This window comes from Pogona vitticeps, chromosome 8 (genome assembly GCF_051106095.1).
Source record: "Pogona vitticeps strain Pit_001003342236 chromosome 8, PviZW2.1, whole genome shotgun sequence".
In the NCBI taxonomy this organism is placed as follows: Eukaryota; Metazoa; Chordata; class Lepidosauria; order Squamata; family Agamidae; genus Pogona; species Pogona vitticeps.
This window is the reverse complement of record NC_135790.1, coordinates 10,043,665-10,064,800: the sequence shown is the minus strand read 5'-3', so window position 1 is coordinate 10,064,800 and position 21,136 is coordinate 10,043,665. Positions and strand designations below refer to the sequence as shown.

Sequence of the window (21,136 nt, the reverse complement as noted above, 5' to 3'; positions counted from 1 at the left end):
TCTGTCTGTTTATTCCTATCCAGGAGAGGTCACTAGGTAACTTTGAGGGCCCATGGTAGAACATCTGTTTCTATGGCCTTTTACATATTTTGGTCCCACCGGAGATGTAAACAACTCCCCCCAATGAGTTATACTGTGTGCTTAGACTGCTCTGCTGCTGTGAGTGCTGTTGCTCCTGTTCCGTGCCATCAAGTCACCCCCGACTGACAAAGAATCGGTGAATGAGCCGTCTCCAAAATGTCCTGTTTCTTGCTCAACTCTTGTAAACTCAAGCTTCTGGCTTCCTTTACAGTTTCAGTCCATCTCATAACTGGTCTTCCTCTTTTCCTGCTGCCTTCCAGCTTTCCCAGCATTATTGTCTTTTCCAGAGAATCCTGCTTTCTCATAATGTGCCCAAAGTAGGACAGCCCCAGTTTCAACATTTTAACCTCCAGAGACAGTTCAGGCTTGATTTGATCTAGGACCTACTTGCTTCTCTTTTTGGCAGTCCAGTGTAGTCGCAAAGCTCCTCCAGCACCATATTTCAAACAAATCCATTTTTTTCATGTCAGCTTTCTTAACTCTGGTTTCTCTTCAGATCGTATAAATCCATTTGGACTGATGATTGAACCAAGGTCTATAAAATCTCTAACTATTTCAGTTCCTTCATCGTCAATGCTGAAGTCAATTCAACTAAAGTTTATACAACCTAAGAGTGAGTGCTAGGTTGTATAAACAGCACTCCTCCCTTCCCCTTCCCTGTGAAGTAGCTCCAGCCAAGTGGGGGCTAGAACATTCACCCCCCAAGCCCCAGCTCAGCTCTGCTGCCTCTACACCCCACTGGCCATAGGGTGGTTTTTAAATGCCAGGGTCTGAAGAAAGGAACACATGGATTCTGCTTGTAAATAATGCTTCTTGACACACTCACAAAGGTTTTAGGCTGTTGATTTGTTTGCATACATGAACAGCGAAGGAGTCCTCTGAGGGGCCGTTTCATGTGGCCCAGGAAAAGAAGCACAGCTACCCATATCCACAGTTCAAAATGCCTTCTGTGTAAGATTCTCAAAAGCAGTAGAGCCAAAGTGCTCTGTGATGACCAGGGAATTTCAGTCAGAAATGCTTGTTGCAACATTCTGCTGTCTTAAGAGTGAAAAGTAAACTGAAATTGTCCAACTTCTTTCAGCTTTATAGGTACGGCCACAGATGGAAGAAGTTGCTTTCTAAGACCAGAGGTCCCAGAATCTTCCAGCTTGCACAGCCATTGGTCATGCTGGCTTGGGAATTATGGGACATATAGTCCAAATTTTTCTCCTATGTTTGAGGCAAGAACAGAAATTCTTTTTGATTTGTGCTGTTCACTGTAAGCACTGAAAAGCACAAATGTCATCACCATGCAGTAGAAACAGCAAGACTTGATTCTCTGTTGGAACACTGCATATAAAGTAAACTGGTGGAGCACTGCAGCTATAACACAAGCATGATGAATTCTTCTTGCTGCTTTGCAGAATCCTTCCCCAACCTGGGGATATCCAGATGTTGGTGAACTACAATCCCCCATCACACAGACTAGGTTGGCTAGGGCTGATGGGAGTTGTAAGCCAAAAACTCTGGAGTGCAAGAGAAAGCTACCAGTTTATTGCTAGCCTGTCAGGGATGTGCATCGGCCTGTGTATTGTTACATTTCAATTATTACATTCTGTGACTAAACTCTGAGTGGTCTGTGTAGGCAGCACAACTTTGGACATTAGGACTTTTGCATCTTAATTGTGATGCATGAACCTCACTGTACCCCAAGGCTGGCGGAGAACTGAATTGTTGCAGAAACAACAACATGGATTTGGAAAGAACAGAAATAACTCTTAGATTGCTTCAGCTTTGGTGAATTTGCTTCATGCTCAAAGCAAAGTTCTGGGCTCCAAATTCTCCATTTCTGTCTGCTTTGCACCATGTGCTATTTAGTGGATCTCTTAGGGACCCAAATCAATCGAAACAAAGTAGATCCCACAAGTCTGCAGTCTGCCCATCTCTGCTGGAATCCAAAATAAAGCTTGGCACAAAAAAAATCTAATTGCTTTGCTACATGTCTCCCTTCTCATGTTTTCTACAGAAGATTATCTAGCAGACAAAGCTATTTTTTTCCAATTTAACTACTATAAGTGATGCAAGAACCCTGAGGATTGATGTTTAGATGTAGAGTATCCACATGAGACTGTGAAGATTTTTTTTTAAAAGAAACCCTAAGCATTTATGGGCCTGATTCTGCAATTTCCAACAAGTTTTGTTTCACTAAATTGCAACTGGCAAAGTGTAGGTGCCAATTCTGAATTGGGTGGTGCTACCACTCTCCTTAACAAATTTGGTTTTTTCTCCCTGCAGTAGCAAGAGCCTTTTGCCCAAAATAAGCTGAAGGGAAAGATGGGCAAGGAGGCTCTCAGAGAATGAGAGTAGGGTGTTCAATGGTTGACAGTGGGCAGGGAGAGAAAGGGTTAAGCTTCCCTTCCCATCCTGAGGTTATAGGGCCTTGCTAGTGGCTCCTATTTGCACATGAATATATGCATTTATTAGTTACTTTTATGAAATTAATTTGTGGCTTTGCCTTCATTATGATAAATACGGGGTGGAGATTGTGTACCCCTCCAGTTATTGTTGGATTATAACTCTTTCCCTCCCCAATAATTTGCATAGCGAGTTGCTGGGAACGACAACCCCAAACCCTCTAGAGGAAGACAGGCTCTCCCATCTCTGATTCAAAGCAGGACTGAAAAGCCTTCAGAAAGTCCTCCAGATGTTGTGGACGACACCCTGTTCTTCCTGCCCCCAAACCTGCTGGTCATGAAAGCCATAGCAAAGTGGTGAGATGGGGATGGGGAATTTGTGGCCTGAGAGATACTGGGGGACTGCAACTCCCATCTGCCCCAGCCGGCCTAGCCAATGGTAAGGGATACTTGGAGCTGCAATCCAGCAATATCTGCAGGATCACTCCCTCCCCATCCAGACCATTAAGCAAAAAGGTCCTTCTGCAAAAGCTGAAGAGCTTACCATCTCTCCAGAGCCTTATGTTTGTTGGGTTCCAACAGTCGCAGGAAATATAAGAGATGGAGGAAATTTCAGGCTGAGGCAGCTAACAGCAAGGTTTGAAAAAGGCAAATGCTATTTCAGGCTGCATTAACAGTAGTCTCCAAATCCTGTGAAGTACTAGTCCCCCTCTATTTGACACTGGTTAGGCCTCATCTGAGCTCCTGTTGCTTGTCCCAGTTCCTGCCAACCTCGCAGTTCGAAAGCATGTAAATGCAAGTAGATAAATAGGTACCATCTTGGTGGGAAGGCAACGGCATTCCGTGTCTAGTCGCGCTGGCCATGTGATCACGGAAACTGTCTTCGGACAAAACGCTGGCTCTATGGCTTGGAAACAGGGATGAGCACCGCAGCCTAGAGTCAGACACGACTGGACTAAATGTCAAGGGAAAGCTTTACCTTTACTTATAACAATTCCCATGGCAGTTTGCATCAAGCATCAAATCACAGAATAATTGAGTTGGAAGAGTCCTATAAAGCCACGGAGACCCACCCCCATCTTGGTGCACGAATCCAAATAAAAGCATATCTGACAGATGGTTGTCCAATTTTCTCTTGAATGCCTCCGGCACTGGTACACTCACCACCTCTCAAGCTCAATGGTTCCATTGTCGTACTGCTCTAGCAGTTAGGAAGTTTTTATTGATATTCAGCCTAAATCTGGCTTCCTGTAGTTTGAACCCATTATTCCATTCCCTGCATTCTGAGATGATTGAAAACAGGTCCTGCTTCTCCTTTGTGTGACTAACTTTCAAGCCTTTGAAGAAGTGTTTTCAAGTCTGCCCCCCGGTCTTCTTTTCTCAGCTCTAAACAGGCCCATTTCTTTCAGTCTTTCCTCATAGCCTTGGTTTCCAGTTCCTTGATCAACCTTGCTGCCCTCCTCTGAACTTGCTCGTTTGCTGGCATCCTTCTTGAACTGAGATATCCAGAACTGGATAGAGTACTCTAGATGAGGCCTAGGTAAAGAAAGGTAAAGGTTCCCGTTGACAATTTTTGTCCAGTTGTGCTCGACTCTAGGGGGCGGTGCTCATCCCCGTTTCCAAGCCATAGAGCCAGCATTTGTCCATAGACAGTTTCCGTGGTCATGTGGCCAGCGTGACTAGACACAGAACGCCATGACCTTCCCATCGAAATGGTACCTATTTATCTACTTGCATTTTTGCATGTTTTCGAACTGCTAGGTTGGCAGGAGCTGGGACAAGCGATGGGAGCTCACTCTGTCACATGGATTCGATCTTACGATGGCTGGTCTTCTGATCTGGAAGCACACAGGCTTCTGTGGTCTAACCCACTGGTTCTTAACCTTGGGTTACTCAGGAGTTTTGGACTGCAATTCCCAGAAGCCTTCACCACCAACTGTGCTGGCTGGGGTTTCTGGGAGTTGCAGTTCAAAAACATCCGAGTAACAAAGGTTAAGAACCACTGGTCTAACCCACAGCACCACCACAAAGTAATCTTTCCCCACCTCTGTGGAAAACTGAAGGGGAAGGAAATGTTCTGTGAACAAGGTGCTGCCAGTGAAACAAATTTGAAGATAAATGAATTACTGTACATATTTTGTTTGTGTGCTCTGGACCCTTCCTGACCAAGAGGTTAGCCAAGCTCAGAGCGTGGATGTTTCATTTCGCTGAGGCAGACTCAGGAAGTCCTGGAGTAGGAAATTGTACCCCCAATGAAAGTAAAATTTTATTATGATCAAAGACCAGCAGTTCTCCCCAAAGGTATACAAATACAAACACCAATTCCGGGGAGAAAGATGGATGTGAAGCTTTACTCTAGCTGAGCTGCAAAGTTCTGGCTTCTGAGGTAGATTGTCCGTATGTGAAGTATTCCCTCTGTAGCTGCTTCAGGGGATTCAAAGCTACAAGTAGTGAATTTTGAAATGCAGATGGGTGTGCATTTTTAACAGGATTCTTTTCAACTCATTCCATTTGAACTAAGCAGTGTGTGTGTGGGGGGGGGGTTAAAATTCATTTTAATAAATAGAATTGGGAATGAATTTCAAGAAAGGCACTCACTGCGGTCTTTTGCATTTTCAATGGAGGGAAGAGCAGTAATAGATCTTATTTCGATTCTATTATCCCTGTGAAAATTAATCTTGACTTTGAATTAATTACAAATCCAGACACAATGGTCTTGGAGTAAGGATACCTCACAAACACTTTTCAAAGTTTGAATGGAATGTTGAATTTGCAAAACATTAAATCCACATCTAAGAGAGATTTTTGATCTGTAATTTTAGCATGAACGGATAACTTCTTAAACCAGTTTAAATCACCTCATTCTACTCACCAGTCTTCTCCAATACAGCATTTTCTGGAGGTTTTGGAATTCTATTTCCATGATAACTCACCCCTGATCATGCTGCCTGGAAATGGGAGTCCAAAGCATCTGGAGAGCTCCACATTTGGGAAGACTGCTATAATCCACTTCAGTGTTTCATCTTGGGTCTTCCTTTACACTAGGTAACAGACCATGAGAAACCTCTGGCTCTCCAGTTATTTTGGAGTACCTTTCTCACAGTTTTTTTTTTAAAAATTGGCCACAGTGGCAGTGGTTTCTGAGAACCGGAACCCAAGACACCTGGATGGCCAAGGGTTGCTCACACCTGCAATATATGAAGTAGCGATGACATGCCATTTTGGATGTATGTGGGACCTAGTGGGACCAGACACAAATGCATTCAGAACTCCAGGGACTCGAGCAATTGGTTCACTGTGAAATGGTGCCAGGAGCCCCTCTACATGCTCCTCCATGCTGCATGTGTCAGCTACAAGACTGCTCTCATGCTTTACAGTCTTTCACACCAACACAAGGCAGAAGGTTCACCTAATGAAAAACCCTATGAGGGAAATTCTACAGGAATGCCTAGACCACAAAAGGATTCCACTTGGTACATCTAACCCTTGGAAGCCATTTGATTTGACCTACCGTTAGTCCTCATGGCAGGTCTGGCAAACAGTGCGATCAACATTTCATTGATGGTTTCAGCACAAAATCTCACTGGTCAAAATCTTATGTTGCTCCACTAAGGCATCAGGGAATAATGTCACTCGCAGACTTTCACTAATTAAAGAGTCACTGTTGCAACTTTTCGGTTGCACGTGTTTCTGTTTCATTGTGTGTAAGACATACACAACCCAAAGTTGACGCAGCAATACCAGCAATCTGCTGCTGCTGGTGGTGACATCATTCTTCCTATAGCAGCAAAGATACGCAACATGATACTGGCCACTATTGCTAGAATGACCATTTCCAGCTACATAGAAGAAACTCATCAGGTGTAGCTTTTCAAATCAATTAGTCTTATGCCAGCAAGTTGACTCTAACTTTTGGCGGTCCTCCTGGGCTTTTCTAGATGTAAAGTATTCAGAAATGGTTTCCAAGTCCCTCCTCCTGGTGGTACTTTGGGACTAACATGCAGCTTGCTCAAGGCTGTACAGATGATAGAGCCTGTAATAAATGTTCCGGATGAATTCTGCTGCCCCCTCTCCTGGGAAGCAGAAAGGAGATGCAAAGTCATCCCCCCCCAGCTCTGCAGCCAGGTGTGCCAACTTACAAAGCTGTACCAGCTCCTTCCACCTGCAGAGATACCAATTTATGGCCCTTCCTCAATGCAACAGGATTGCCAGCCTGGACTGCTGCCGTCCCTTTAGGTCTGGCCCACATAAATAGACCAAAAAGCTGCCTATTTAGGGATGGAGACTCTTGCTTTCCTGATGCTGTTCAATTGCAACTTCCAGCCTGCTCTGCTATTGGCTATAATAGAAGGGACTGCTGGGAGCTGCAGTCTAACAACATCTGGAGGGCCACAATTTATTGCCTTCTAGGTTTACCTGCCTGCCAAGGTGTGATCTTTATGGTTTGTGTTAAGGCAGCCATCTCTTCTTCCTTTTCTCTGTGTTAAGAAGTGTATTTCAAAATACCTGTGTCAACTGCAAAAAGGTTCACATTTGTATACATCATTCATACTAGTGGTTTATCACTGGACTCCTGGACGGAGGGTGTATACTCCCTCTGTGGTTCTTCCATGTTAAAACAATCCTGACTGTAGCATTGAGCATTTCCAGAAAGCAAACAAACAACAAACAACACTGTTAAAAGGCCCAACATCACTTCTAGGATCTGTACAACAGTTAGCACAGAGCTGGCTTCGCCATGGACCTTAGTGTGGCAAACCGGGTCCTCCCATGGTCTGGATTAGGCCCCAGTGCCTAAAGTTTCTCTGCTCTGCCATGTAAAAATGATAAATTAATGTCAACAGTTTTGCCATTCTGTAACTTCTGAAATGAAGGCACCACTTTCAGATTATTTGTGTTGGAAGCATCATCGTCGCTCTTAGTTTGAAATGCTTAAGGGACAATCCGGTGCAGGAAGAGGAGTTAGTTTTCTTCTTCTTAAAAGTCAAAATTATCCACACAGATGTGCTCAGGAACTGTTATTCGGTGAGGACCAGCTTTCACCCTTTGGAGGATCCGACCTTTCCTGGCAAAAGTACTTTGCAGTCCTGAAATGACAGTGGTGGAAAAAAAAAGAATTGGAAAAGGAGACTTAACAATTTGATTCTGAGTGTGAGTTAAAAGTCCAAAATGGCCCTAATCCAACACAGCAGTTTAGCATGCTATTGACAAACCAACCCAGGCTTGAGTTTCATTAAGGCAAACAAACACAGAGGGGAGAAATCAGTAAACAAGGACATGAATCAATTGGACAACCAGTACTTCTGAGCCTAGGTGGATTTCTCTTCAAAGGGAAATGGAGCAAATTTTCTCTCCCCTGCCGGAAACCAAGATCTCAAGCCAACCAAAGCCCTCAGGGAGAAGTTGCATGTTTTGATTCAGAAAATGCTGAGAGAGCGTTGGTGTGACTGTGGAACCCTGGCAAGGGCAAGGGCAAGAGCAAAGAAAGGAGGGATGTCAGCCTCTCTGTCAAGGGTGGACAACCTGAGTACGTTCAGGGGCCGAGTTCATCTTCAAGTTACAAGATAGGCTGCATCTTGTGGAATACCATCCAGTGACAAATGGAAGGAGGAAAAACCTACATCTGGATTTCAGAAGATTGCCTTTTTGTGCTAACTTTCTTTAACAATAATATATCCTGCAAGACTAGTCTGATCTAATTTTCCGATTGAGTAACCTCCCTGGTAGATAGAGGGAATGCTATAGACATAGTATATCTTGACTTCAGCAAAGCTTTTGGCAAAGTGCCCCATGATATCCTGATTAGCAGCTAACTAGGTGTGGACTGGATAGATCAAGTGTCAGGTGGATACACAATTGGCTACAGAATCATACTCAGAGGGTGATCATGAATGGGTCCTTCTCCAACTAGAGGGAAGTAACTAGTGGGGTAACCCAAGGCTCAGTCCTGGATCCGCTGCTCTTCAACATTTTTATTAATGACTTGGATGAGGGAGTGCAAGAAATGCTTCTCAAATTTGTGGATGACACAAAATTGGATGGAATAGCTGGAAGACAGAAACAAAATTCAAAATGATCTAGATAGGCTTGAACACTGGGCTGAAAACAACAGAATGAAATTTAACAGGGATAAGTGCAAAGTACTGCACCTTGGGGGGGAAAACCCAAATGCACAGTTACAAGATGGGGGATACTTGGCTCAGCAATACTACAAGTGAGAAGGATCTTGGTATTGTTGTAGATCACAAGCTGTATATGAGCCAACAGTGTGATGTGGCTACAAAAAGTCAAATGCTATTTTAGGCTACATTAACAGAAGTATAGTTTCCAAATCCCGCAATGTGCTAGTTTATCACTAGTTAAGCCTCACCTTGAGTGTTATGTCCAGTTCTGGACATCATACTTCAAGATGGATGCTGACAAATTGGAACTAGTTCAGAGGAGAGCAACAAAGATGATCAGGGGGCTGAAAACTGACCCCCATGAGGAAAGACTGAAAGAACTGGTCATGTTTAGCCTTGAGAAAAGAAGACAGAGGGGTGATAACACTTTTCAAATACTTCAAAGGCTGTCATACAGAGGAGGGCCAGCATCTGTTCTCGATCATCCCAGAGTCCAGGACACACAACAATGGGGTCAAGTCACAGGAAGCCAGATTTCAACTGAATACAGTATAAGAAAAAACTTCATAACTGTTAGAGCAGTAAGACAGTGGGACCAATTACCTCAAGAGGTGGTGAGTGTTCTAATTCTGGAAACTAGCCTTTCAAATATTTGAAAAGTGCTATTATATCACCCTTAAATCTTCTTTTCTCAAGGCTAAACATGATCAGTTCTTTTATTCTTTCCTCATAGGGCTTGGTTTCCAGCCCCCTGATCATCCTTGTTGCCCTTCTCTGAACTTGTTCCAATTAGTCAGCATCCTTCCTGAAGTGTGGTGAACAAGGCATTACACAGAGACTGTGTGACAGAGTAGTCAGAGTGCCGGATTACGACTTGGCCAGTTCAAGCTCATACTGAGCTGTGAAACTCTGAATGAACTTAGGCCACAGCCTTTCTCTCAGCTTGACCTACCTCAAAGGGCTGTTTTGAAGATAAAGTGAGGAGTAAGAAGAATAACTATGTACACCAACGTGGGCTTTTGAGATATTAATGTAAGTCATGCATGAAACAATAACAGCAACATCAGCTTGCCACTAATTCAAGACTTCCACTTACAATTTCAGGGTGCACACGACTCACACACCAAGCAGTGAAGTCATGTGCACCCCTAAATCACAGAACAAAATCTTTAATCAATGGCAATCAGTCAATAATTATGATTTCATTCCCTTGCACAAGCAGCTCTGCCCAACAAGACTGTATCCACTATGTTATTACAAATGGTATTCGAATAATATGTGCACAACGGAGTCCCTGCCATTTGTCCCAGTGGATGCTACAAAACCATCTTTCAAGGGCAGCCCCTTTAAAAGCCCAAGAGTCTCACTTATGTCCCGGCTTACAGCCATTGCATCCAGCTTCCACTAGCTGATGTCCAGACCCCACAGTTTCAACTTGACAATCAAGAAATTCCTTCCCAACCCCAAACGGGTCCTGGCAGGAAATGGTTGTGAAAACAGCAGATTTTGGGAGGAGCACAAGACGGACTCAGGGAACATCATGTTGCAGAAGCTCTTCCAAATGCCAAATAAGGCATCTGGACCCTGCACGTCTAAGCAAGATTACCGGGATAAGAACAAGAGATAAAATTCACTGAGTAAGCTTCATTGCAGAAAGCCCTTTGTGATGTTTTCCCTTGTAGTCATGATGTCGCCTCTGAACTTTTGCAAAAAAGGGGTAGGGAATTTTTTTTCTATGTTCCAACACTTGCATGCAGGAACTAAAGAATCAGTTTAAGAATTTGGCTGGATATTAGCACTCAAATCCAATGAGCTCTGACATAATACGTTCTCTGTCATGCCATTTTGTTCCATCTTATGATTTTTTTTTAACAAAAGTTACTTTTTCTGCCATCTAAAATTACTACTACCATGTTTCCCCAAAAATAACCTGAAAACAAGCCCTAGTGTGATTTTTCGGGATGCTCGTAATATAAGCCCTACCCCCCCCCCCAAAAATAAGCCCCAGTTAAGTGAAACCCTGCCCGCCACCCTTGTGCAGCAGCCAGAAGATGACATGACTGTATCTGAATAAATGTAGATTGTTGTACATGAAAAAAAAAACATCCCCTGAAAATAAGCCCTAATGCATTTTTGGAGCAAAAATTAATATAAGACCCTGTCTTATTTTCGGGGAAACACAGAACTATTGCTGCTTTGTTATTTATTCCTCACTATTCATACAATCATAGAATTGTAGAACTGGAAGAAGCCCCAAGCATCGTTGTGTCCACTTTCCAGCCATAGTGGAAATCCACAACTACTAAATTTATTTGCATTTATATTTAATCTTTCCTTCCTTACTCTCAGGCCACAATCCTGTAAAGGAGAGCAGGCTAACATCCACTTGTCTGGTAGGTTTCATAGCCCTTTGGACACCAAAACATGCCTCCCACTTCAGCACTCTAAACAGTATACCATTCTAGTTGCTTGAGTTTCTAGAAAATGTGAAAGAAAAATTCATCTCAGGCATTAAAATCTCCCCGTGGAGGTCATTTTCAGGGTACTGCTGATGTCTGAGGTTAATAACAACAAGAGAGAATAACAAACTCCCCGGAGAACTGAGGGAACACGCCAGCTTCTTGCCCATTGGGTGGTGGGGCCTGGGGCCCTTCTGGACACCACCAGCACCCTTGCGACACCAGGGTGTCAAACCAACCCCCTCGGCTCAGCAGAGACCACCACTCCTGACCTGCAGGGAAGCCCTCCTTCCATTTGATCCTTTTGGGCACCAACATAAAACATGGTTCTTCTCACACACATTTTAATTATCACGCGAGAAACATTTTAATTACTGAAAAGACCCTGTGTTCTTTTCTCGTTCTGCCGGTGGGTCATTTTTAAACTGGCCAAATTATCTTAAGTGAATGCTTGATTCATTTATTGATTTGATGTTCCTGTGTATTTTTAAATAATGCTCACAGATTAGATGCAAAGAACAAAAATGCCAAGAAAACTTTTAGAACGTTGCAGACTCATAGCTACCATTCCCAGGAAGATCAAACGGGTGAGCAGGACACAGGTGATAACTTGGTTGTAGCAATCAGTGACTATGTCTCAACAGAGACTCCGGCTTCTTGCACACCATTGTATTATGCTATGGTCATTGTCCCTTTAAGGCCATCAGAACCATTTCTTTCTGGGCACCTCCGTCCGAACCCTCTCTCCAGCCTTCCTTAATTCCAACTCCGTATTTGATGAAACAGGCCACTCTTTCCCAGCATGGGACCATCCAGATGCATCGGACTAAAATGGATGAGAACTCTCTCCATCTTTAGCCATCATGGATGGCCATGCTGATTGAGAATAATGGGAACCGTAGTTCACCACATCTGCAGAGGATTGTTGGTTGGGGAATGCTGAAAGAGGTGGTTTATAATAAAAAACTTCGGAAAACTCAGTTTTGAAACCACTTGGAACAGTCTTCAAAGGTAGTCCCATGTACAGCATACTACAGTAGCCTAACTTGGAGAGCTTAGAGAGCATGGATGACTGATGCCAGACTCAAATGCACAGTTGATCCAACAGTTGATCAAGCATCTTTGGTTATATTATCAGTTTCTAAAGAACACTCACCATTTTCTCATTACTTCTTCTGCTACTTCTTCCCTCTTGTGTCTTTGGTGGAAAGTCTTTAAAGACAATAACAACAACAACAACAATTGGTTTGAGTTACCAATCAGGTGTCTGTTTCTAATCTATTCTGAGATCTTTTCCATTATCCAGAACTGCACCTGGCTGAGTAGTGGGTTTTTTTAAGCAACTCTGGGCAGAACAGACTGCTCTGTGGAGGAAATACTCAAAGTATCATAATTGTCTCTCATCCTCCACTCAGTCCTGCACATTTCCTGCATTCTGTGTAAGAAGCTTTCTGAAATAATTCAGATCTGCTTAAACAGACCCCATGTAAAAATGTTTCCAAAACCTGGCAAGTTTCACACAGCTGGAAAGGCCAACAACATGGTGGGAAGGGCGAGGCCTCCTTGCACCAGAGGATGTGGCTTAGGTGAAGGGGAGGAACTTGAGGGACTGGGGCTTCTCTTGAACTCTCTGCAGGCTGAACGGAGAGCCTCCATAGTCTGGATTAGACCCAGGTGGCTCATTCAGGGCCAAGCCACCTTGAAACATTTTGCATTAAATCAGAGACTGATCATAATAAGATACTGATACAGGGGAAAGCAGTGTTTCCAGACAAGCTAGTATGAAGGACACACCTAAGCATGGGGGAAACAGGAAAGCTTGAAGGGGGTGGGAGGAGGCATCCTCATTCCTGGTATTTAAAATGTCTTGCAAGCCCTGGCTTGACTACACCACCCCTTCCGGTGACCAGCACAGCATCCTACAATAGGAAAAAGACCCAACAGTCTTCTGACACAGCATCCTGTCCACAGTTGGGAAGGTGGTCCTAATTTCCAAGCTTTTAATGAAGGAATCTTAACATAGCGATTTTGTTTTAGTCTAGAATCCACAGATCTGATCCAGCTGCCATTTCACGAGCATCTCAGTGTCTCCCACACCTTTAGCTGCTTGGTTGGCTGTGAGCCCTAAGCTTGTAAGGTGGGGACAGGCAATGCATGACCCTCCAGAAGCTTCAGGACTGTGGCTACCACCAACCTAAGTCCCCAGGGCTGAGGGATGATGGGAGTTGGGGTCCATTATCATCCAAAGAATTGTCCAGGGCCTTGTCCTGTTCATTATGATTTTCCACTTCATTCTGGCCTACCAGTTGAATGGCACTAACCCCAACACAACCACTGAACTGCTGTGGGAAAGTGATGTTACCTTTGCACACAAGGAAGGGAAAGGAAGTCTGCATATGGTAAAATCGTCCAATTTGTACAAGCAGAAGAACAACATTAAAGAATGCGGCAGCTTTTAACAAATCTGCAAGATGAGAGACTCAGTCTGGAACTGATTTTAAAAGGGTGTCAGGAATAGGGAACTGTTGAATACAAAGCAGTGTTCATTCTAGGTTTGGGGAGAGAGGCTTGTGGACAAGATATCAGCGGCCTCTTATTTCGAGCATGGCTGCCCTCCTCCCCATAGAGGCTGCTGCCTACTCAACCCTCCTCCCATAACCACTGCTAAGCCTCCATCCATAGCATCTTCCAGGGAGATGGGACGAGGCATGCTTCTTGCTCCTTTAATTGTTTCCACACTTGAAGAGAGGAGTTGAACGGGTTGGTGCTGGCCTTGACCCGAGTGGAAATCTCAAGATTTTCAGGAGAATATTTCCTAAACAGATTGATCTCAAGAATAAATTCAAGGAAATAAAAGAGATGCTTCAAAAAGACCCTCAACAATAACAACAATCATGTGCCACCAAGTCAGTTCTGACCTACAGTGACTGTTTTCAGGGTTTTCCAGGTGGCGAATACTCAGAAGCGGTTCACCATTTCCTTCTTCTGGGGGCTTCCTAGGACTGCACAGCTAGCCCAAGGCCACCCAGGCTGGTTGTACCCATAGGAGCCACAGCAGGGAATCGAACTCCCAACCTTTGCCTCTACAGCCAGAGACCTAAACCACTGGGCTATGCAGCCAGCCTGCTCCTCAAAAGAGCTTGGAAAAACTACTTTCCTGGAGTACAAACGCTCCTGGGGCAACTATAAGTCAATCAACCCTCTTTCTCGCTGCCCTACCTCACAAGGTTGCAGTGAAGGTTAAATATGCAGCCATGAGCGCAAGGGAGGAAAGGCAGGATGAAACTGATTCGTATATCGCTCTTTGATCTCACGGTATGCATGGTTAGAGTTCCCACGGGAGAAGTCTGGCGACAGGAAACTGTGAGTAAAGGACACTTTGGTCCCAAAGCAGAAATGTGAAAAGTAACTCCCCACCACCACCAGGCCAATATCTTCCAGAATCCTCTACAGTACCAGCCATGCTAGGGAATTCTGGGTGTGGTGTCCAGAAAAGCAACTTTTCACAGCTGTGGTCCTCAAACAAATTTATCTCTAAATATCAGAATTCCAAATGGTCTGGTCTTATTTCTGCAGTGCAATTGATAATCAGATATTCTTTGGTTCCCAAGCTTTACACAGTTTCCAAACGTAACAGTTTGAGTATTTCCCCTCTCTTTTGTTTCCTGTTACCTGTGCTTTCTAACAAGACCATAACGAATAGGAAGCCAGCTTCATGTGGCTGCAGACACACGGGGAGAGTCTCTACAAGTGATGCTTTGCCCGTAGAGTCAATGCGCATGGGCAGCAGGAAAACACAGCATTAAATCTTACTGTGAGCATTACTCAGGATTACTCCCGGGGGTGGAGGCAGCATTTTAGCAAATGTTCATGCCCACCCATGACTGAGAAAGGGAGACACAAATTAATGGAAGGAGAGGCATGCTGAAGAAAACAGCACAGATTCCAGATTTAATTTGGAATTAGTTTTATAGGAAACCTCCTGTAAATTGAGTCCAATGCGGAATATTTTAAAGGATCGGCGAGGTTGAGCTTGTACAAGAGTAAATAATGATTTTCAAATATCTGGAGGGCTATCCTGCTAAAAACAGCTGAATTTGTTATCTGCTGTCTTAGAGAGAAGCACAAGAACCAGTAGGTAGAAACTGCACCAAAGTAGATGCTGATGTCACACTAGAAAATATCTCCTAAATGTAAAGAGCTGTTTGGCAGTAGAGAGGAAAGGAGGAGATGATGATGATTTGCATTTGTGTCCTGCCTTTCCTTGAGTGAGCTGAAGGTGGCACACCTGATTCTCCTCCACCTACTTGCACAACAAGCTTGCGAGGTGGGTGCAGATGTGAGACTGTGACTGGGCCAAGGTCTCCCAGTAAGATTCATGGCTGAGTGAGGATTTGCACCCGGGGTTCCTGAGCTGCAATCCAACACTGGCTCTCCCGGTGGGGTGGGCCAGATAACCTCCACAACTCTGTGACGGCAAAGGGAATTCAGTGCAGTGAGAACACAAGGCACCAGAATAGACGAGAAGGGCAGAACCAGAGGGAAAATCTCATCTCTCCTACAGGACAGAGAAAAGAGTTTGATGAACAGAAAGCATGGGGCTGTTCAGCACATGGCCCATGGCCCAGCAGAAGGCAGGCAAGCAAGAAACTAGGAAACAGAGACAAGAAGAACTCAACAGCTCATGATCAGAGTCTGGCACAAATGCCAGGAAAGGTTGCCGTCCGGTGTGGAGAAGAAACCTGCAGGAGAATATGCACTGGATTTCCCTTCCACACCGTCTCTTTCATGACTGCAACATCCATACTAACCTTGGCACCTTGCAATGGTGGCTTATGCCCAGCTGGGCTGGTGAGGCAGAGGCAGAACCAGAGGCTGAAATCACAACTGTTTTGGACTCACGAAATTTGGGAAGTATAATCCATGCCTGTAGGCTCCAGGCAGAGCCAGTGACATGTCCTTTGCTACCCAACTTTTTTTTCCTTGCAAATTCTGAATCCTGTACTCCACTCCCGGTTGGGAGATGTGCCAGGAGGTGCCCCAATGCCCCTAAAGTAAGGCCGCCTGGGCACAGGGTTTGCACAAAGAAGTGACATGCTTTCAACAAGGCAACAAGGCAAAAGGTAGCTATGGCCTTTGCCCATTCACCCAGCTGAGTAGCAGTTGCTTATGAAGAGCAATGAAGAAGCAAAAATTCACTCCAACTGGGAGATTCCAAAGAGGCTGAATTTGTCTTCTTCCTCCCAATCTGTTCTGGCAGCGATGGAGTGAGATGGGGAGGGAGCCAAGATGGCAGATGCCACAGATCTTTTCCTCTCTGCCTACCCAACTGCAGGAGCGGGGGGGGGGGGAGGAGCAGCTACCCTGTCACAACTTAGAAACACCAACTTTCAAGGAATTGTAGATTTAGAAGAGACCAAACAACACCATTGTATCTAAAGAGTGCCCACTGTAAAGCAGGCAAAGCCCAGCGATGAGCAAGCATTAATCCAGTTTGCCTTTCCTCTCTGAAGTGAGGAAAGTGTGTTTCTTGCAATGCAGTACAGTAGCAGACACATACTGTATACCCTTTGCAATTTGGAAAAATTTGTTCTTTCTTTCTTTCTTTCTTTCTTTCTTTCTTTCTTTCTTTCTTTCTTTCTTTCTTTCTTTCTTCATTTATTCATTTATTTATTTAAATTTTGGATTGCAAACACCCCCCCCCCCCGGGGATTTGCCTGTCAACTAGCTTGGGGATTCTGGGGATTGGAGTCTCAAAAAGTGAATTTCCCGAACTCTTCGGCTCTTTTCTCTTCCTCCCATAAGGCCTGTCCCTCTGTGGTGAAGAGGAGCTGGGGCCGATGCCTGCAGCTGCAGTTGCATGCAAGGGGCAGACCTTCTACTCCCTTAGCTCCCCCTTGCATTCCTTCACTCTTTCCGTGCCGTCCAGTCTTTTCTAAGGCTCAGAAGTTTAAATGCAACAAGCTGTCATTGCTCTTTTATAAGCCATAACCAAAGAAGAGGAAACACCAAAAGTCAAAATCCGAGCAAAATCAGAAACCATCCCATCCAAATCGGAGCTGGAGATCCGATGGTTCTTTGGGTATTCTAGATTCTGGTTGCCATCAGCCTGCCAGAATGACCAGCAGAGTGGGGAGGACAGAACTAGTTTAGCAACTTCTGAATTGTCCCCACTCTCTTGCCTCTCAACCAAACCACCTATTCCCATCGCTGTAGCCTCCAGACGCTTTGATCTGCTATTGCCACCAACCATGGCAATACTGGCCATGTGGCTGATAGGAGATGTAGTCCAAAATATCACCATTGGAAAGCCAGATTTTAACTTGCCAAACCTTCCTATGTCTTAATCTGTTCTGGTGTGGTGGTTTGTCCTCCCCAGTCTATTCGTATTATCTTCCCAGATCCCCTCACACTCTTGCCTGTCAGCTGGAGTGTGAAACTCTGGAGCTAAGATCACCTCTCTTCTCTACATCCCTTCATAGCAGCACATTGCTCAAGCACATGCACACAAAATTGACTCACATCAAGCATTTACTAGGCCCAGGGACAGCTTCTATCATAGCACCCAGAACAGCAGAGATGCTCTGCATTCAGATTTCTCTAGCCTTTTCCCTCTGCCCCGGACACTTCCAGAATAGCATCAAGGTGACAACCTTTCCCAAGTGGAGCAAGAAATTTGAAGCCTGCATGCTCAGGCGCTCAGAGACCTGATGCATTGACTTTTAGGATACTGTTTTCAGAAATCACCATAAGCCTCAATGAACACAACGTGCTGCAATTCAGCAACCCCTGGAGGGCTGCACTTTGTCTACCCAGGATGAGCAGAACTGCACTTGAGAGGTGTATTCACACCATAGAGGGAAGCAAACCCTTTCCACACTGGCAGACAGCTGGGAACAAGCCCACTTAAGACACACAATCTTCAGACCCCCCATTGCCATATACCCCATTGCTGGGGCCCTCTCTCCCGACACCTACTCTTCCAGGGATGGGCACAACGTGACCTGAGTGCCTTGGAGCTGGGCTTCCCCGAGAGGGCGCTGGGCACAAGTATGCCCATTGCTGGTGAGGTATGAGAGCTTGGTCTCTCTAGTCCTGCTGCTGAAACCACTGCTGGTACTGTTGGCGCCCACATCTTCCTCCTCCTCCTCTTCCCCCTCCTCCTCCTCCTCTCTGGGCACTGCAGCGATGGGGGTGCTCTCCTTGTCTGACGGGACCTGGGGGCTGAAGGCACAGGGCTGCCGGTACAGGTCCTTCGAAATGGCATGCAGGCGCCGATCGGCGCTCCGAGGGCAACACAACAGTTTCTTGAAGGCGCACCTGAAGTCGGGGCTGCGGCAGTAGATGATGGGGTTGAAGGCTGAGTTGACGTAGCCCAGCCAGTTGAAGAAGCGGAAGAGCTGGTCAGGGACAAGAGAGCGGGCAAAGACGTTGATGATGTTGGCCACGAAAAACGGTAGCCAACAGAGGGTGAAGATGCCCATGATGATGCCCAGGGTCTTGAGGGCCTTGTGTTCCTTGATCGCCACCAGCAAACGGGAAGGCCTCCTCCGACGACACCCCTTGGAGGCCTCTTGGAGGAACCTCCCTTTGTCCTTCTCGATGACGTGGAGCTGCCGGCTGGCCACGGCAAAGACCCGGGCGTAAACGAAGATCATGACCAAAAGCGGGACGTAGAAGGAAATGATGGAGGACAGGATGGCATAGGGCATGTTGGTGACAAAGTCGCAGCACTGGGGGTCCTGGTAGCACCGCAGGGCTTCCTCATCCGCCCCATCCCGCCACCAGTGGTTCATGATGGGCAGGAAGGAGATGAAGGCGGCCACGGCCCACACCAAACACACCACCCCTCGGGCCCGGCCCTTGGTCACCAGCACCTCGTACTGCAGCGGGGCCGTGATGGCCAGGTAGCGGTCCACCGCAATGGCGCACAAGGTCTCAATGCTGGCCGTCACGCACAGCACGTCCAGGGAGGTCCACAGCTCGCAGACGGTGGTGCCGTAGGGCCAGCGGCCGCTCAGCACCAGCGTGGCCCCCGGGGGCACCACCAGCAAGCCCATGATGAGGTCGGCGCAGGCCAGCGAGGTGATGAAGACGTTGGTCATGGTCTGGAGGCGCGGCGTCTTGGCGATGGCCACGATGACCAGCAGGTTGCCCCCCACCGTCACCAGCACGGCCAGGCAGAGGGCGGCCCCCAGCGCCCCCTGCCGGCCCAGGCTGCCCACCGCCCACGAGCAATCGCTGCCGTTGCCGACGGGCGCCGACGGGTCGCCGCCTTCGCCCCACCACGTCCCGTTCGGCGGCCAAGGGGGAGCCATGGCGGCAGCCCCGACGGGGCGGGCGGGAACGAGCCTCTCCGCCTCCCCTGGCTCCCTCTCGCCGGGGCTTCTTCCGACGGCTCTACGCCGCAGGGGGTGCCCGCCGCCAGGATCGCGCCTCCGGGCACGCCGGACTCGGAGCAAGGCAGCCCATGCTCCGCGGAAGACTGGATCCGCCGAGGCGGGGACGGCGGCGAAGCCCCGGCGAGCGACGCCCTCCCCTTCGGTGGGCATTGCCTAGAGGAGGAGCCCTTAAAGGCGCAGGGAGCCCCGGCCGGAGGCAGGCAGGCAGGCGGGGAGGGAGGGAGGGAGGTTCGGGCGGGCGCCCCGCCCCGGCTCTTCGGCTCCCGGTCCCGAACCGACGGTGCCCAAGGAAGGAGGCTGGCAGGGACGGCGCCGGCGTCGGGGAAGCTGCTCTCCGAACCCGCCCCGCCGGAGAGATCTGCCCTGCTTTCAAACTCCACGTGTCCTTTGGACGCCCCGGCGTCCGGCCACACCGCGGCCACTGTGCCCGTGCCTTTCCCCTCTGGCAGCTCCCCTTCCAGCTCTCCAAGAAGAGGAGCCGCTCAGCCCTCCAGATGGGGCGTAAGGGCAAAGGCTGCCATCCCCCCAGGGCTGGCAAGACGGGTGGCCGGCTGGAGGGCTTTTAGGGGACTCGCCACCCTGCAACGTCTAGCTGGCAGGACCGGGAAAAGCTCCTGTTTTAGGCTGCAAGTGCCAGAATCCAATTCCCGTTCCTCTCCCCCCCCTAAAAAAAGTACCAGTTGTTATCCAAAAAAGAGGAGGGTTTTCCCAAGATCAAGTGGAGCATCATCTGTTCTTGCCTATATCTTTCCTGATGCAACGTTTTACCTTGCTGCCCTTTCTTTTAAAGCTTGTGGACATCTAGGAGGGGAAATTTGAAAGGAGGAGGTACAAACAGGGGACGATCCTGCAGTCGAAAAGCTGCCAGAAGGCAATTCCCTTTGGATGGTGTCTTTGAAGGGCTCCCCAGTCCTGCTCTCCTTGAAAGTGATGGAGCGGTGAGAAAGGCCATCAGGGATCCTGAAAGCGCCCACCAACCCTTAGCAGCATTTGGACGGAAGAGGGCTTGAGTAAATTCTAAGCAAATGGAGTTAAAGGCACTGACATTTTCTAACATAGCTCTTTCGAAGAATGACTTTCAGGTCAGGAACAAAATATATTTGCAAGGAGTGATCATCAACACCCACCAATCTGCTCCTGGTCTTGTGCTGGATTTGTTGTCTTCATAGGTCACCAGTGCAGATCAGTAAAAACGGAAATATTCAAAGCTGCCTTCAACAACAGATTCTCCAGGATGCTATTTTCTTTTCTTTTTGTGTGAATTTTCGACTTTATAGTTGCGTATCACCATAGTTGCTATCTGGGGTCTTGTGAGATTTTAAGTTTTAACCTGTAAATCTGCCAGAGTAGTCCCTGCACTAATGGAATGGTATATCAATCAATCAATTAAACAAACAAACATTTCCATCTAAGAGCCAATATAGAGAAGGGGAAAAGAGAGAGGGAGCGCATGAATTGAAAAATGCTGCTTAGTCCACTCTCTTCATAAAGCTCCATGATTTGCATGTTTGTAGATGGATGAGAGAGAGTTCCGACTTTTTGGGAAAGCTTTGGGGTTCATTGGGACTGGGGTCTGTTTCCAGCATCAAAACTCTCACCCCAAGAAACCAGAAATAGATGAAGGTTGCAATCCTAGACACATTTATATTAGGAAATTACCCAAAGCCAACCATTTACGT

At 46.7% G+C, this 21,136-nt stretch overlaps 1 protein-coding gene across 2 annotated transcripts; it reads right to left on the bottom strand.

Moving 5' to 3' along the window:
* Positions 1-4,715: 4,715 nt before the first annotated feature.
* Positions 4,716-19,747, bottom strand: ADRB3 (adrenoceptor beta 3). Of its 2 annotated transcripts, XM_020786145.3 has the most exons (3): positions 18,034-19,666; positions 12,212-12,267; positions 4,716-7,561 (listed from the first exon to the last, which is right to left on the bottom strand). In XM_020786145.3, exons 1-2 carry the CDS (start codon positions 19,605-19,607, stop codon positions 12,234-12,236), a joined length of 1,608 nt encoding a protein of 535 aa, XP_020641804.3. In that variant the 5' UTR covers positions 19,608-19,666; the 3' UTR covers positions 4,716-7,561; positions 12,212-12,233. The 2 variants fall into 2 exon arrangements, with proteins under 2 accessions (XP_020641804.3, XP_020641803.3); XM_020786144.3 differs by lacking the exon at positions 12,212-12,267 and having other exon boundaries at positions 18,034-19,747.
* Positions 19,748-21,136: the final 1,389 nt, after the last annotated feature.